General features: G+C 44.4%; 2 protein-coding genes across 3 annotated transcripts in view; one reads left to right on the forward strand and one right to left on the reverse strand.

The window, feature by feature from the left end:
• The window catches only part of GNL2 (G protein nucleolar 2), a 24,640-nt gene continuing 7,108 nt past the window's right edge, over positions 1-17,532 (forward strand). Inside the window, exons 1-10 of one of the 2 annotated variants that reach the window (XM_020880284.2) lie at positions 1-206; positions 1,900-1,984; positions 3,169-3,263; positions 4,817-4,956; positions 8,363-8,547; positions 11,599-11,665; positions 12,583-12,741; positions 13,264-13,377; positions 16,570-16,698; positions 17,420-17,524. In XM_020880284.2, coding sequence (XP_020735943.2) covers positions 143-206; positions 1,900-1,984; positions 3,169-3,263; positions 4,817-4,956; positions 8,363-8,547; positions 11,599-11,665; positions 12,583-12,741; positions 13,264-13,377; positions 16,570-16,698; positions 17,420-17,524 — 1,143 coding nt within the window. In that variant the 5' untranslated portion in view covers positions 1-142. Of the gene's footprint in view, positions 207-1,899; positions 1,985-3,168; positions 3,264-4,816; positions 4,957-8,362; positions 8,548-11,598; positions 11,666-12,582; positions 12,742-13,263; positions 13,378-16,569; positions 16,699-17,419; positions 17,525-17,532 lie in introns of those variants that run through there. The other variant, XM_070468385.1, reaches the window with a different exon arrangement.
• LOC110129112 (small EDRK-rich factor 2-like) lies at positions 6,885-7,158 on the reverse strand. The gene has a single exon (XM_070468388.1). It carries the CDS (start codon positions 7,059-7,061, stop codon positions 6,885-6,887), a length of 177 nt encoding a protein of 58 aa, XP_070324489.1. The 5' UTR covers positions 7,062-7,158.

A 17,532-nucleotide genomic window follows, 5' to 3' on the forward strand; every position in this document is an offset into this window, starting at 1 on the left:
GTGCGAGCGGAAGTGACGTCGTCCCGCACACGCGGTCCAGCGTGGTTCGAGCGGGTGTCTTCGGTCCGGCTTGGGAAGTTACGAGATTTTTTTACCCCACGCAGGCCGGGCCCAACGGTCTGGTACCAGTCCTGTCGGCAAGATGGTGAAGCCCAAGTACAAAGGACGGAGCACCATCAACCCCTCTAATGCCAGCACAAATCCCGGTACAGTCGGCTGGACTTGCGGAGGGTGGGGCTTGGAGGAAGCTTGGGGTTAGGGACTCCGAGTGCCTTGCTTCGAGTGACTTCAAGCGCTGTCGCCTTTGGGTGTGAGAAGGGCGAAGGTGATTCCTTGTTCAGAGGCTCTGAGGAGGGCTGAGTCTTGCGCGCCTTTCAAGCGTAGATGCCGGACACCGGGTCTAAAGCCGGGAAAGCGAACTCTCGGGCCTGGCAGCCTTGGGGCGTTTCCAAGATGAGACTGGGAAGCTCAGAGTTGGAAGGGGCACTTAAATTTGACCTTTTCTTGTTTTCCTGTGTGTGTCGGGTGTTGAAGCCCCTCCCCCAATATAGTTAAGTCTTGTATAAGGCTAGCTCAAGGAATTGCTAGAAGTAAGTTAGATAAAGTCAGATAAAAGTCATGTAGGCCAATCTAACTGGCCTTTTATATTTAGCCACACTTGCCTGCCACCTTAGCTTTGGCCGTTTAAATGAGAAAAGGACTATATATTTGGCTCTTGGAATCGTCCAAGTGCATAGAAAACGTTACAGATAAATAAATATGGTCGTGTCAGTAAAGATGTTTTTGGGAGATGTGTATGAATTTTGAGGTTCCACCACGGAGTGAACAAGATAGCCCTTGTGAGAGTCCTTTCCATTTGGGTTTAGTTAATGAAACATATTAAAATATGGCTTAAAGGTTTTTGTTTTGATTCATGTTGAATGTTTTCCCTGGACTGCTGCTAAATTATTCAATTTGTGTAGACTGGCGTCTTACAGTATTAAGCCTGAAAAGGCCCTTAGAGATCATGATGTTATAGGTGAAGAGACTGAGCCAAAAGAGGTGAAGTGGCTTCTCACAGTTGACAAGTTAGTGAGCAGTAGAACCACCAGTCCTGTGGTCTCAGCCTGTTTTCTACTGCATGGCTTCAGGAGTAGACAGGCGGCTTGACGCTCAGTTGATAGGCACGTCGGACTCTGCAAGCCTGTGGACTGTAGCCCACCAGGGAAGGTGTCCCCAAATGTGAAGCTAGTGTTACTATGCTAGTTTGTCCTTCTCTTTCTCTCTGAGATGTAAGGGAAAATTTGCTGTCTATTTTTCTGTTGAATAAACTAAGATCAAGCATTAGGAAATTAAGAGTCTGGTACATTGGGAACACTTAGGTTTCAGAATCATACAGAAGCTTCACAATGCTTTTCCTGGAGCAGGTACTCAATATTTGTTCCACTGAAACCCAGAGGTAGGCATCTTAGTGGTTAACAGCAGAGATGGTGATCCAGTGCTTTTGTTCAAATTCTGTCTGTGCCATCTTTGTCTTTGTACAGGGTGGCTGCCCACTGTGCCTCAGTTTCTTAAGCTGCACACTGGGGATAATATGACTCTCTTTTATAGGATAGTTGTATGGATTACAAGATGATGCCTGTAGTATGGATAGCACAGTGCTATAACTAGTACTCAGAAACCTTAGCTGTTATCATTTTCAAAACAATCCTATGGAGGAGTCAAGATTAGGTCAGCTTTGTCATACCATGTAGCTTCCAGGAATGATTCTGTTGGAGCAACACGTGGAGAAAGTGGAGATTTTGCACTGAGGTGGAAGCTTGCCTACTTTAAATGAACTAGTTGGTGTGCTTAAAGCAATGGCTATAGTTAGACTTGTTGGTTATCAAATAGTGTTCAGACTACTTTTGTGTTTCCTAGATCGAGTGCAGGGAGCAGGAGGCCACAACATGAGGGACCGGGCCACAATTCGACGCCTGAATATGTACAGACAGAAGGAGCACAGGTGAGCCTGGACACTATTGTCCCCTCCTCCTTCCCTTCCTGCCCTGGACTTGTAGCTGTACCTGTGAAGTCCTTGATACTCCCACCTCCACTTTCCCCAAATAGGCATCCCCAAATGTGACGCCAAGCCAGCATTGCTATCCTAACTTGTCCTTCTCTTTCTCTCTGAGATGTAAAGCAAGAATTACTGTCTATTTTGCTGTTGATTAAACTAAAATCAAACATTAGGAGATTAAGAAACTGGTACATTAGGAACAGTTAGGTGTCAGAATCATACAGACTCTTCCTGATGCTTTGCCTGGGGCAGGCACTCAACATTTGTTCAACTGAGCATGTTTTTCAAATACTGTTTTATATGATCAACTGTCAATTTTGAGTTAGAGACATGAGTAGTGGGTGGTGAAATAGTGATCGTGTCACAGTCCTTACCCTACAACAGCCCTGTTGCTCACAGCCTCGGCCTCCACGAGTGGTGTGTTACATCTCAAGGTAAATGTCTGTCAGATAGAAATCTGCTTTTCTTGAACAAGGCATATAGAGCAGTGTCATGAAAGCAACCAAAAAAGTTGTTTTTTAAGGCCAGACTTTAGATCACCACACTGTGGCTCTTGGACACTCATCACAACTCAAGAGTTCTGCTGAGGCAGCCTCGACCACAGGGACTTGCTGAGTGTGACATTTTGTGAACTGGTCTTAATTTGTTTGGTAATTGGATTCTTCATCCATTCTAAAAGATGTGTCTAAAACGCAAACGTCAATGCACTTAATCTGCCTTAGTCACCTACTCTGCAGTTTGTTTTAAAAATTCGAGTTCCAGCATAAATCACCGTCTACTTAAAATTCATTTAAACCAGCCTTCAAATAATTATCCCCAAAAGGCTCAAGTATGTGATTTTTTTTTTTTTTTAAGCAAACAGTAAACAGATTTTTAAACACGGGCATTAGTTGTTATTCATCAAGCAAAAATCATTACGTGCTCTGTTGCAAGAGGTTAAATGGCTTGGGGCAATCTGTTTTGAATGTCAGAGGACTTTTTGTTTACCAAAATCTGTATTTCATGATCGCTTAAAACCGGGAAAGGGGGAAAAAAAAGAGGTCCTTTTGATGGAAAGGGTATTCTGTAAACCCAAATTTGCCCTTGTCTTTCTTCTTTCTCAAACCAAGTCTGTTATTTCTTCCATGTAGGAACAGCCGTGGTAAAGTGATTAAGCCTCTGCAGTATCAGTCAACAGTGGCTTCTGGCACAGTGGCAAGAGTGGAGCCGAACATTAAGTGGTTTGGTGAGTATGATCCTCTGCTACTTTTGCCCTAGAAAATGTGCACTGTTTGGGAAAGGGCAGAATGTTCAGGTGTCTAAAAGGTATTCGGGTTTTGGGAAACTGTCAAGGACAGTATGAGAAAGGAATGAGATAAGAAGTCCCTGCCGTGGGGAAAATGCAGAGAAAAGTGGTACCGGTGGCTTTCATAAATGACCTCCTTTTTTGAAAAGAGCTCATCATTGTTCACTGAGAGTGAACCTCTTAGATCGTCCTGAATGACTGGCATTCACAGACCTTGGAGCGCTCCAGTGCTCCTCTTCTAATTTCTGATCACCTGGAGAGATGATTGTTTGACAGGTGTCTTGAGGTGTGTTTGTGCCTTTAGCTTGAAGTTCCTCTGAAACCTTTTTTCTTAGTGCAGTTGTATTTGGACTGAGTGAAAATGAAAGGACCTCTCGTTAGTCCTTCCCGGGAGTGAGTAGTGTGTCTCCAGAGGCAGTGGGAAGGCAGAACTTCTTCCTTTGGAAACCCCACGTTCATCTCCGTTGGGGCTCTCAGCCTTTCCCTCAGCATTGCCAGCTGTGTGGACATGTCAGGTGGTCAGACCCCATTGTTTGCCTGCTGTTTGAACTGTATTGACCATCTCTTAACATCTCTGGGTGGGATGGGTATCCCCTGGAAAACTGCAACACAGGAAAGTGTCTCAGAGGCCTTCAGGAGGCCTGATGGCATGGTGGCAAGGTCCTGTGACCCCTGGGTGCGAGTCCTCATTCTACCCTGTCTGGGACCATGAGCAAGTTCTACGTGTGCTCATCAGTTTCCCGTCTGCAAAATGAAGACAAAAATAGCACCTCTTTTGTAGGTCTGCTGTGATAATTGAGTGAGTTAACACGTGATGTAAAGTGTCCACAATAGTGTCCAGTAAGTAGTACAGTGGGAGCATTAACTACAGTCACTGTTGCCATCCCCGCCGGTGTGGTCTTCACCTTGAGTTTGGCATGTGTGCCGCCATGTGCCTTTTAGTGAACAGTCTCTCACTTCCAAGGTGTGCTCCAGGAGGTGTTACATAGTTTTATTTTGTTCCCTTGCAGGGCTTGGTTGGTTAATGTAACAGTCCCTTCAAGCTTTCATCATCCTCAAAACAGGAGCTATGACTCTTAGGAGGTGCTGTGCTTCGGGATTCTCTGAGTACACTAACTGATCAGCTGTGATTGGCTCCATATTTCTTTGCCATGTCTAGCCGGAAGTAGGACATCTGTCAAATCCCAGTTCCATTCAGTGATGTTTATTTTTCAGTTTTGTCCAGTCAGGAAATTGGACTTGGAAAACTACTGAAACCCTTTGTGTGTCTGAGTTGGTGACTTAGTTCGTAGTGTATGAATGCAGGAGAGGCAGTTTTTGTGTTTTTTGGTGTTTTCCTTGTAAGTTTGAAAATGGCTTTAGGGTAAATGTGTCAGGTGTTTGGGTAAGTGAGGGCAATTTAAAAATCTTGCCTTTCACTGTGTCAATGGGAACATGGAGGCAAAAGCAATAAGGAGCAATTTATTAAATGGTAACATTCTTTTGTAAAACAGGAAATACACGTGTGATTAAGCAGTCATCATTACAAAAATTTCAAGAGGAAATGGACACAGTCTTGAAGGATCCATACAAAGTTGTCATGAAGCAAAGCAAGTTACCCATGTCTCTTCTCCATGATCGAATCCGGCCTCATGTAAGACGGAGGATGTCCCCGGCAGACCACACAGATCCCTCTCTACCGTATTTAGCTCTTGTTTTTTCTATAGAGAATAGTGCCTGATGCGGTACTGATGAGCTTTCTGAGACTTCTCCTTTCGCCATTATTAAGGGTCTCACCTTTAGCATGAATAGAATTCTGTCGGAGAGGTTCAGTAGCATGGTGGACCAGAGTACAGGCCTGACTTTTAACCTTTTTGCTGTGGCCTTTTCTGCAGCCTTAAAGTCAGGATAAGCCACCTCCTTGGCTGATTGGATGCAGATGAAACATCCATTAAGGCTCTTGGCACAAAGCAAGCACTTAGGCCGCCACTTAATTAGAGCTAAATACATCATGGCTATTACCGATACCATTTTTAAATGTTTTTGCAGGCAAACTTGTTTAAGTGATAATTCCATCAAACTTGGGGAAATGTAGAATTAGGACTGGGTTGGTAGGAAAGGAGACTTTGGTGTTGAGTACTTTCAGCTTCAGTGAATTCCTTTAAGAGTCTTGTCCCCTGAAGGAAAGGGTGCCTGTCAGATTGGTTGTTAAAATCGATGAAGTTCAAAGTGCAGAAAGGACTGAATCTGGCTTGAGTGGAGTGAGTTTCACAGGGAACCAGAGAAGTGGCCTAAAGCTTGACTGCACATTTTTACATGAACTGAATAATAATTTCCCCAAACATCCATCAGTTACAGCACAGAGCTTCAGTTCCAGCATCAGGAGGGGAAGAAAACATTGACATACATACAAGAATTAAACAGTTCAAAGAGAAGTGTTTACTTGCAGAACAGAATAAAACCCAGGGCCTGGTTATTGCCTCAGGTTTTGTCAATTATGCTTTGTTTTATGACGGACTAGAAGAATGGCACCTATTAGTGGAGTGACTGTTTTCTGTCAGGGAAACACATGAGTGTAATTCGTAAAACACAGACAAGTTGCTCATTTCTCTTGTTCTTTCTGTCTGTTCTCCCTAAAGCCATCTTTTAACAAACTGTTGAATCCTGTTTATGAGAAGAACAGAGAAGAAGCTCTATTGTGGATTTGTTGCACATGCGGGTGGTTCAGTGCTTTTAAAATGCAGTGCTTAAATGTCTGATAGTGTAGATTGGAGGGCCCATGACTGCAGCAGCCAGCTTGTATTTTGGTGCCGGTATTCAGAGTAACTGATGAGTTTTCTGCTTTGGCCTTGAAAAACCTTGTGTGTGTTTGTGTGTGCTCGGTCGCTCAGTCATGTCTGACTCTCTGTGACCCCAGGGACTATAGCCCTCCGGGCTCCTCTGTCCGTGGGATTTCTCAGGCAAGAATGCTGGAGTGGGTTACCATTTCCTTCTACAGGGGATCTTCCCAACCCAGGGATCAAACTCAAGTCTTTTGCATCTCCTGCACTGGCAAGTGGATTCTTTACTTGACACTGCACTACTTCAGTATCCACTACTCATCATGAAATCTGATTTTGAGCTTTGCTGCACAGTGTGGTCAGATCTTGGGGGCAGAGGTGCCGGTGGGCTACAGTCCACGGAGTTGCAAAGGGTCGAACATGACTGAGCTCGCACATGCATGCACACACGTAGTCAAATCAGATATACTCTTAACTTTCGCACATTCACCTGTATGTGCATACTAATTACTGTGGTTTTTTTTTTTTTTTTTTTTAACAAAGCTACTTTTAATACTTTGGGGTGAGCCCCACAGGAATGAACAACACTGGGAAGGGGTAACCCCCTCACCCCCAGGAGTGGCCCGGGGGAGGGAGGCTACCTGGAGGGTAGGAAGCACAAAAGGGCCCCGCTGCAACTCGGGGCGAAGGGCGTGCCATCCGTGCTGGGGCCTGTGAGCGCCACAGGAGAAACTGCGAGCGTGGTGGGACTGGCTCCCGGCACACAGGCGAAGGGCGAGAGGGTTGGACCGAAGCCACAAAGCTACTTGGGTTCCTCCTTCTCATTTGCCTTTTTCTGCTTCTGCTGCGTGATCTCCGAGTCCCTCCACTTGCGGGCGGCAGCAGAAAGCCCATCATCTCGGTGCTTTCCCTTAACCGAGTCACTCTGCTTTTTCATATTCTTCTGGCGTGTGAGCTCACGCTGGTTACCGAGGGTCATGGTGATGGCGCGGCTCCGGCCTGCCTCTGTTGCGTCCCCTCGTTCAGTACCAGTGTTTCTATAGCAATACTACAGTCAAAATACTGTAACTTACTTTGCCAGTGTATTTTATTGTACCCTGCATATTACTACATTGTACTTCCTGAGGTATAGGTTTATAGACACAGATCCAGGTATACTGTATTTTATAGGCTAAGAGATTTTTAAGGATAATCTCGGTCATAATTTTCCCAGTGACTTTAGAACCTAATTCTCATGTGAAACGTGACTGTTCTTTGTCGGGGTGTTCCCTTGTTGGAGTGTAGTGAGTAAAAGTAAACTAAGAGATGGGTTAGAGACTCTGAGAAAATGCTAATATCCTAAGGATCTTTAGGAGTTGGAGGGGATTCTGTTTAGAAGCCATGGGGTTGTTCTGTCTTCTGAGTTTAGTAGCTGGTGCTTACAGAGGAGCCTGTACTGAGGGCAGAAGGTGCTTTTTTTTTTTTTTAACTGAGGATATTCTCTGCCGGCTATTAACAACATACTGTTACGTGATAGATCCTAACTCAGACTGTGACTTTCATCCTGCTTCAAAAATTCCTCTGCTCATAACTGCTTTATAGGCACATCAAATTGTAGTTAGGATCAGGTTCCCTTTATCACATCTAAACTATTATTTTGGACTTTTGCTAGATGTTTTTCATCTGAAGACTTTCCATGTGCATTTAATAAAAAATGTTACCTAAATTAGGGAAAATGTTATCTGAAACTAAAATGCATCTTACAAAACAAGCAATTCCTTTTAGCCATGAAAGAAATTAACTTCCAAGAAAAAGTTGGCATTTACAGTTGGTTTAAAAAAAAAACACAAATTTGAGCATGATTGTCCTTGACAAGATCTGTGAATTTGGCGAATTTTATGCACTTAGTTGAAAACTTTAAAAAAAGGCGGGGGGTCAGAAAAGAGAAGCTAATTTTCAGTATTATAGCCTTAATTACATTTGACTCAAAGTTTATGATAAATGAAATAAAGCTGAGTTTTTGGCAAGTCTTACACACAGCTCTTCATATTTGCTTTGCTTATTTGTATTTTGTATTTCTCTAAGGAAGCTTACAGAACTTGAAGAAGAGGGGAACAAGTGTGTTTACTATTGAAATAAGCATTTCTCATGAGAAGTCAGGCTGTATTCCTGTTACATATTTTGGTATGGGTTGAGCTTTGTAAAAATGAGAGCAGAAAGCATTTCCTGGGTAGGTTTTGAACTTTATGCTTTTGCTCTGTGCTTTGTTTGGTGTTACCTATAATTTTCCTTTCTCTTTAGAATGCAAAGGTGCACATCCTTGATACTGAAAGCTTCGAAACAACATTTGGCCCTAAAGCACAGAGGAAGCGGCCAAATTTATTTGCAAGTGATATGCAGTCACTTATAGAAAATGCAGAAACGTCCACTGAGAGCTATGACCAGGGCAAGGATCGTGACTTGGTAGCTGAAGACACTGGTGTGAGGTACTGTTTTGAAGTTCATGCACATCTCATCATTTGCTCTTTTGTAAAACAAACATCTTCTGTATAGTTATTTACCTGCAAGAAGCTCAGTGATTTATCTCATAGATGGGGTTAGCCTCTTCCCTTATACTAGAAAAATTAGTGAAATTGGTTGGGGCCAGATGGAAGATTATTTAAGGTAGATGATTTACTATTGGCCTCTTAATCCCCCCAAATAAAAATAAGTGACACTTTCTTTGTAATAATAGCAGTATATTCTGTCACAGGCAATTTTTCAAAATTTAGTTAAATTGGAAATACAGTAGAAAGAAAAGAAGCACTCCTAATTCTACAACCTCTGTTGTTGTTAATATTTTGGTGACCATCAGGATTTCCTTAAGCAGAGTCTCTGGATTACTGAGAGGGGTTCGTGGATGGCCTTTGAGGTTTCTGTGACCATCTGAAGATAACATGGAAAACTTTTGTGCATACATAAAAGTAGTGAGGTTTTGTTGTTTTTAGGGAAGAGGAGGGAGAGGAAAAGGATCCGTAACTTTCATCATACTTTCATAGGCATTCATACCCAAAAGGAGATCAAGAATCATTCAAGGGTATATGTATATGTGTGTATGTATATATATGTGTGTGTGTGTGCATGCTAAGTTGTGTCTCTGTCCATGGGATTCTCCAGGCAAGAACGCTGGAGTGGGTTGCCGTGCCCTCCTCCAGGGGCTCTTCCCAACCCAGGGATCGAACCTGCATCTCATGTCTTCAGCCCTGTCAGTCGGGTTCTTTACCACCAGTGCTACCTGGGAAGCATACACACACATGTGCATTATTCTAGATGTTTCTCGTGTGGCGTTTTTACTTAGAAATGTAATACTTTAAGACTGTATTTTAATTTGCTTTGACTTTAATGTATTTTTCTCAATTACTAAGAATATACTTCCATGTCAGTACTTAGTCAACAGCAGTATAATGTTTCATGTCAGAGTAGGTTTTTGTTGTGGCCAGTTCCGTGTTTGGACGTTTATACTGTCAGAGTTTTCCCCTGTGGTAGCCGATTGTAGGGTAAAACGTCAGTGTGACTAACTCTTCCTTATCCTGAATTGTTCGCAAGGATCAGTTCTCAGGGGAAAGGACAGTGTCCAAGAGCGCGCAGGTTTTTGACCCGTGGCTGCCCCATTGCCATCCGGGAAGGGCCTTCCAGTTTGGTGCTCCCACTTCCCCCTCCTGTGTCCCTCAGGCACCCTAGTGGAGACATGCTGGCGCTGCCCTCAGCCCATCGTTAGCGCTGGGACTCCTGGGGGTAACGTCGAGCCACTTGAGGCCAAGCAGGAAGAGGCAGCGAGTTCATTTTTTCCACCTCGAAAGGTACAGTCAGCAATAGTGTTAGTCCTCGGTCGTGTCTGACTCTTTGCAACCCCATGGACTGTGGCCCATGGGCTCCTCTGTCCATGGAATTCTCTAGGCAAGAATGCTGGAGTGTATGGCCGTTTCCTTCTCCAGGGGGTTCTTCCCCACCCAGGAATTGAACCTGGGTCTCCGGCATTGCAGGCAGATTCTTCACTGTCTGAGCCTCCAGGGAAGCCCTCAGTCAGCAATAGGGGAGACACAAAACTATTTTTTTATGTCAGAGACATTGGGTTGATATCTTTTGAGGCTAGTAAACAGATTCTCAACCTTACCAGCAGAGTTTCACTCTCCTTGGGAGCTGTGGCATGTGAATTACATTGCAGGTCCTGCTAATTTCCTTTTCATAATTCTCTGTGACAGACTGCCTAAGTTAAAGCTGCTTCTTAAAATTTTTTTTGCATATATTTATTATTTATTTTTGCTGCACTGGGTCTTGGTTGCTGCGCTTGGCCTTTCTCTGGTGTGGCAAGTGGAGGCTTCTCTAGTTGCGGTGTGCAGGCTTCTCACTGCGGAGCGCGGGCTCTAGGGCGCGCAGACTCCAGTGGTTGCAGCTCATGGGCTCAGTAAGTGTCACCTGGGCTTAGTTGCCCCACAGCATATGGGATCTTCGTTCCTCGATTGAACTCACGTCCCCTGCTTTGCAGGGCAGATTCTTAACCACTGGACCACCAGGGAAGTCCCACCACAGGGCTTTGAGTAGAGTTCCCTGTGCTATATAGTAAGTAAGTAAAGTCGCTCAGTTGTGTCCGACTCTTTGTGACCCCATGGACTGTAGCCTACCAGGCTCCTCTGTCCATGGGATTTTCCAGGCAAGAGTACTGGAGTGGGTTGCCATTTCCCTCTCCAGTGCTGTATAGTAGGTTCTCATTTAGTTGTCTGTATTATGCATAGTAGTATATATATGTCTGTTCCACTCTCCCAACTCATCCCACCCCCTTCCCCCACTTGGTAACCATAAGTTTGCTTTCTGTATGTGTGACTCTGTTTCTGCTTTACAAATAAATTCATCTGTACCATTTTTCTAGATTCTACACACAAGCAGTATCATACAGTATTTTTCTCTTTCAGTCTTACTTCAGTCTGTATGACAGTCTCTGGGTACATCCACATCTCTGCACATGGCACCGTTTTGTTCCTTTTTGTGGCTGAGCAGTAGTCCGTTGTATGTACGTACCACATCTTCTTTATCTGTTCCTCTGCCAGTGGACATTTAGGTTGCTTCCACATCCTGGCTGTTGTGAATAGTGCCGCATTGAACATTGAGGTTCATCCATCCTTTTGAATTACGATTTTCTCCAGATATATGCCTAGGAATGGGACTGCTGGGACATATAGTGGCTCTGTTTTTAGTTTTTTACGGAACCCGTGTACTGTTCTCCATAGTGGCTGTATCAGTTTACATTTCTGTGAACAGTGTCCTTTTTCTCAAAACCCTCTCCAGCATTTATTTTTTGTAAACTTGTTGATGATGGCCATTCTCACTGATGTGAGATATACCTCATTGTAGTTACAATTCGCATTTCTCTAATCATCAGCTGTGTTGATAACAACTAGTCTTGATACCCCTTTCCCTGGGCACATGGTTGATTTTTCCTTAAAACATCCTTTAATCTTTATAGCGCATCAGTTGCTCACTTCGGTTGCTTTCTTATTTAGAAATGAAGCCCAAGAAGAGATATTTAAAAAGGGACAGTCTAAAAGAATATGGGGTGAGCTCTACAAGGTAAGACTTTAAATTTTCTCTCGTTGAGTGGTTCCTTTGGCCTTCATGATCTTGTGAGAAAATGGACTTGGACCTACTGATGCTCTGTCTGTCCACCCATCCTTTTTCCATGGAGAAACCAGGATGGATATGGCTTTGCACATACTACTGTTGTTCTAGATAACTGCGTTTTTTTTTTTTATTACTCACATAGCAGTAACAACCACATTACATGGATTCAATATATTCTCTGTTTATATTGATATTTCTTTGGATTACCTGCTGAAAGGAAATTTCTGCTGAGATTTATTATACATGGTTAGAGCTGCATGAAAATTTTTGAGTTCCTTAGTCCAGCCGTCCCTGTTTTACAGACGAGAATGCATGTCTAGAAAGCTTGAGTACCTTCCCCAGCTCACCCAGGTAGTTAGTGCAGGAGGCTTTGTGTCTGCTGAGTCCTGGTCCAGTGCTGTTCAACTGGCTGAGTTGCATTTGAGTGATGTTCTCAGTAACAAAGTCTTTCAAGTGTAGTCACGTAATCAAACGGTAACATAATAGGAAACTAGTACCATGAAAGCAAACTAAATTTCTTAGGTTTTTTGGTAAAATGCAAAACACTTATAACATAGAAACTTAAGAGGTTTAAGAAGTAAATGATTCTACTCACTATTGCATAGCAGTCATGAAATAGACTGGTTTCATCCAAGCCAGTTCTGTTTGAAATTTTGACAAGTTTCAGATACCCACAGGGTGAAAATACTTTTTAGAATACTGATCGCTGGGTTTTGAGATTGGCTCAACCTGCTCTCATCATAAGACTGTTGAGAGGTTATCTCTGTTATTGCTTTATTTTTCCCAGGTTCCCTTAAATGCCTTCTCTCTTTAATTTTGCCCGTGTACTACTATAGCAAATCACATTTGCCTCTTTGAATTTGCAGGTGATAGATTCATCAGATGTCGTGGTTCAAGTTCTTGATGCTAGAGATCCAATGGGTACACGTTCCCCTCACATTGAGACTTACTTGAAAAAAGAGAAACCCTGGAAACATCTCATTTTTGTTCTTAACAAATGTGACCTTGTTCCAACCTGGGCAACGGTAAGTACAGCTGCTAATGCAAAACAGATGACCAAGGCCACATGGCTCGTTATCCATGAATAAGTAGGTGTCGTGATAAGGTTTGGGGCAGCAGTGTTGCACTGTTGAGGTTGTAGTCACTGAAGTGTCTTCATTGAAAGCAAAACTGAAATGGGCTTCATTGATGATGGGCAGTTACCTTTGATCCCTGGTTGTTGGCAGTGGCACAGTTGCGGTGCCCACGGGAGGACTAGTGTGGGCCTTTAGAAGGGGCAGCAGCTGCGGCCCCTGGCCCGTTTCACATTGTTAGGTTAATTGCCTTTAGTAACAGTGAAGGCATTTTGGGAATACTGTTCTGTGTTTATAAGGCAGAAAACAGCATCAACTGTCATACTTGAAAAAAATATTTCAAAGAAGTACAGCTAACATTTTCGTTGGACAGCTGTATGTGTGAAGTACCGTCCTGTCATTCACGCTCTGGTTCTTCCTGTGCTGTAAATAAACAACTTCCAATTTACCAGCTTCTTTCTTTTCTCCCTTTAGAAACGATGGGTTGCCGTCCTCTCCCAGGATTACCCGACACTTGCTTTCCACGCGAGTCTTACTAACCCCTTTGGCAAAGGAGCATTTATTCAGCTTCTGCGGCAGTTTGGAAAGGTATCGAAGCCTGGCCTGCCCCTCCTGGAGTTGGGGGGCTGTGGGTTGGTGTGAGAATTTCTCTTCCCAGAGTGCGTCTCATCTCCTACATCTTCTCAGTAGTGAGAACGGTGTGTTCCGGAGCTGTAACCACTCACAGAGTCTCAGGATTACAGGGGATCCTCAGATGCTCAGCCTGTACCCCCTTTCCCAACGAACGTCGCTTTCCTTTCTGCCGTGTCCTTGGCATTGAATGGTCCACCCTCCGCTTGGTGGTGATGACCTGCCCCCTCCCAGCACTCTCTCCCCTCTGGGCTCCTAGGCCATGCAATTCTCTCCCCTCTGCCTAGAAGGGACCCTGCTGGACTCCAGCCTCTGATCCCTGGTCAGACACTAGTTCCTCAGGGAGGCCCTGAAAGCAGACCTTCTCGAAATTTCCTGTTCTGTACCTGCAACTGTGTATTCATGTGTTCAGTTCATCTTACCTGGCCTTTTTTTTTTTTTTTCTTACCTGGCTTCTAACAAAGGATACATGACCTCTGTCCTACCCTTCCCTGCTTCCCAGAAGAAATTCATGGCTATTAACTTCTGGCATTTTCTTCCATATTTTTGTAGACGCTTATGAGTTTGTGTTTCATTCCCCACCCCACTCAGTTTTACGTATTTGTTAAGTTCCTGCTATGGAAAATGAGAGTTAGGTTTCTTACCCTCTCTCTCCACTTCCTGTGTCCTTGTATGGCATTTGGCTAAACTACCATTTGTCCAGTGTTTACAGTATTACGACTGAAGTGTCAGTCCCTGCTGATCCACAATGCTATGATTATAATTCCTTTCCAGCAGGAACTTCTGTTTTATCTGGTGTTAAGTAGCTCCGCTTTATTTGTCACTGACGTGTCACCAAATCCTTGATAGCGTGGGAACTTTCAGAGTGTCCAGCACCTCCCGTCTAGGTGGGGCCATGTCCCAGACTGCAGCCGGGTCTTCCTGGGATCTCCTCTCACCATCATCTGAGAATTCATATGGCTGTTCCCTGTGTTGGCTCCCTTGTTCATTGAATCCTTTTTCTTTCTTGGTTTACTCCTTTTGATGGAATGTGTTTTCCAAAAGCTTTCTGAAGAAGAGTACTTTGGGGGAACATTTTTTTGAGACCTTGCCTTCTGCAAATTTCTTCATTCTACCCTCACACCATTTGTTCTTAGAATGTTGAAGGTACCACATTGCATCTTCATTTTTTATTTTTGGCCTTGCCACATGGCTTGTGGGGTTTTAGTTCCCCAACCAGGGATTGAACCCATGCCCCCTGCAGTGGAAGCGTGGAGTTCTAACCGCCAGACTGCCAGGGAAGTCCCAATTGTTGAATTTTCTTTGCTTCAGTACATTTATGACATTTTGTCCAATTTTCTGGGCAGTTACCTTGATTCGGTCATTTAGCTGTTCTATCACGAAATGTGTTTTGCCTCTCACTTTTAATTTTTAACTTCTGAAAGCCCTTGTTTAACTCCAAGTCACCCTCCCCCCTTTTATAGCCTGTTCGTGTTTCACGGATGCACTGCTTCTCTGTCTCTGAGGACAATGAGGATAGTGGTATTTGGGAGTTTTCCTCTACATTTTCTTACATTGACACTGTCTCCTCCAAGTTGCTGTTTTGCTGTTTTTTCTACTAGAGTCACACTTCAGTGTCTGGTTATTCTTTGTTCTCCATCCATTTTTAAGAGTGAGCCACAGACAAAAGGCTATAGAAGCTTTATGTAGGGGGTGGGCTTGTTGAGAGGCTTTACTGTAGGGTGACTGGGAAGAAACCCGGGATTTCATTGGGGGACACTCTAGATGGCGCTATCTGTAGGTCTGTTATTCTTCGTCTTATTTTAGCTGCCCCATGCAGCATGCAGAATCTTAGTTCCCTGACCAGGGATTAGACCTGTGCCCCCTGCAGTGGAAGTGCTGAGCCATGAATCATCATGGAAGTCCCTGTCTGTAGGTCTTCCTCCTGGACCTGTGAGTTTCCCTAGAAGGGAGTCTTCCCGTCTCCAGCTCAGGGGTGTTGCCAGGATTCTAGGAGTGCAGTGGGAGTAGGGGCCTGGGTTTGCACTCTTCAGTATTTAGACGTTCAGCTCTCTGGGAACACTTGCTTTCAGCAACTGTTACGTGTAAATCTAGGGTCCTTGTCAGGCCTGAAAATTAGAAATATTTTCAAACATGTAGGGTTCCAAAGCAGCTATTGTCTTCTAAGCCTCTAGGGCACAGAACTTGGGGCCCCTGTGCTGGGCAGGGGAGGGGGAGGTTTGACTCTTTGTACAGACAGTCCACTGGTCAGTCCTCTGGATTTCATGCCCACCCTTAGAGAGGGCTGTACTGCCTGTTCCCGAGGCCTGTATTCACTGCATTTTGCAGTGTATTTGATGCATTTTTAGCCTCTCTACCTTTGCAGCCATGTAGCTTTCACATTTTGTAGTGGGCCAAGTTAGATACTACTTTTTAACAGGTAGTATTCTGTTAACATCACACATTAGTTTGTTTTGTCTCATCTCTAGCTTATGCTTCCGTTTTATGTTTGGCTCTCTGGGAATGGGGGTGGGGTGTGAATTCCCACTTTTGTCTCTGTGGGTGTTGGGGGGGTTGTGAATTCTCACTGCTGTGGTTCCAGGGGTTTGTGGAGGGAGTGAGGCAGTCATGGATGTTCAGTCCTCTGTCTCTAGTCAGAAGCCCCCATTCATTTGTAGACTCTTCTTGAGTTCTGCCTCCTTGAGACTCTCACCCAGCTATCTAGCTTTTGATGCTGCCTTTCTTTTCTCATGCCGTTTGTTTTTGGCAATGAGTATGCAAAATGTGTGCAGAGAAGAGGTGAGATGGGTCATGGGATTGGTGCATCCGGTAAGGTTCTCTTCCCTGAAGACATTGTATCAGTGGACAGCATTCTTCTAAACTGATGACTAACGAGCTATTTCTTCCTTTGTTTCTCAACCTACATACTTTCAACCTTAAAACATTCAAGGATAATTTCATATGAGTGACTGAGGCGCTGACTCACCTCTGATTTATTAATGAGGACTTGTATGCAGCCCACTCAGACTAGGCAGGTGGTGCGTGTCTGGGCTTTAAATCAAGTCGTATTGGTAGTTTGTACTGTGTTCTTTATGGCAGCAAAGTAACACAACCTGTTTGTCCCAAGGATACTCACTCCAGGTGTGTGTGGTGTGCATTTTTTTTGAACAGTTGCACACGGACAAGAAGCAGATCAGCGTGGGGTTCATTGGCTATCCAAATGTTGGCAAGAGCTCTGTGATCAACACGCTGCGCTCCAAGAAGGTTTGCAGCGTGGCCCCCATCGCGGGTGAAACAAAGGTACCTCTGGCTCGAGGGGTCTGTCTCACTTTGACTTATTTCCACAGAGGGTGATAACTCAGGACGTGGAAACGTCTGTCTGCCTCTCTTGGATGAGATCTCCATTAAGAGTTTAGTCCCCTTGTCTCAAGTGGGAATGTCTTGGAGCTGTTTCTGCCCTTTGGATAAGACTACTTTATGTGCCACTGCCTGATTTTGGCACAGTTTGCTGTGTGCCCCTTGAGTCTTACTTTTATGTCACTCCAACCTTTTGTTTTGGTAAACAAAACTGGAGAATATTTGATGTCTAGCTTAAGAAAGAACAATTCAAGTTTAAGATAGATTGTGCCGATTAGAGGGCCTACCCTGGAACACGGAGTGTGGGGTGCAACATGGTTCTGGCAAAAAGAACTGGGGCCAAGCAGCATGAAGCTTCCAGAAGTACTTTTCGAGAAGTCAGAGAACACTTTACTGGATGTTATTGCACAATCCTAGATGGAGAGCCTGCCTCTGCATTATTTTTAGACCCTTAGCTGATGGAAGCTATAGTTTATGCCTCGTGGAAGTGCCTCGTGCACGGCATACGGAGGAGGGGCTTGGAGCTTCATTACCTAGCAGGCTGCTCCTCTGTGACCGACCCCCAGCCCCAGCCCCCTGTCTTGTTAGGTGAGCATCAGGGCTTTGTGAAACCCCTCTCCGGGACTGACCCGAAACAGTCAGAAACAGAAGTCTCTGCTTTTAGGTCTGGCAGTACATTACCTTGATGCGTCGGATCTTCCTCATCGACTGTCCGGGTGTGGTTTACCCCTCCGAGGACTCGGAGACAGACATTGTGCTGAAAGGAGTCGTGAGTAT

The sequence above is a fragment of the Odocoileus virginianus genome, chromosome 5, assembly GCF_023699985.2.
Source record: "Odocoileus virginianus isolate 20LAN1187 ecotype Illinois chromosome 5, Ovbor_1.2, whole genome shotgun sequence".
NCBI lineage: Eukaryota > Metazoa > Chordata > Mammalia > Artiodactyla > Cervidae > Odocoileus > Odocoileus virginianus.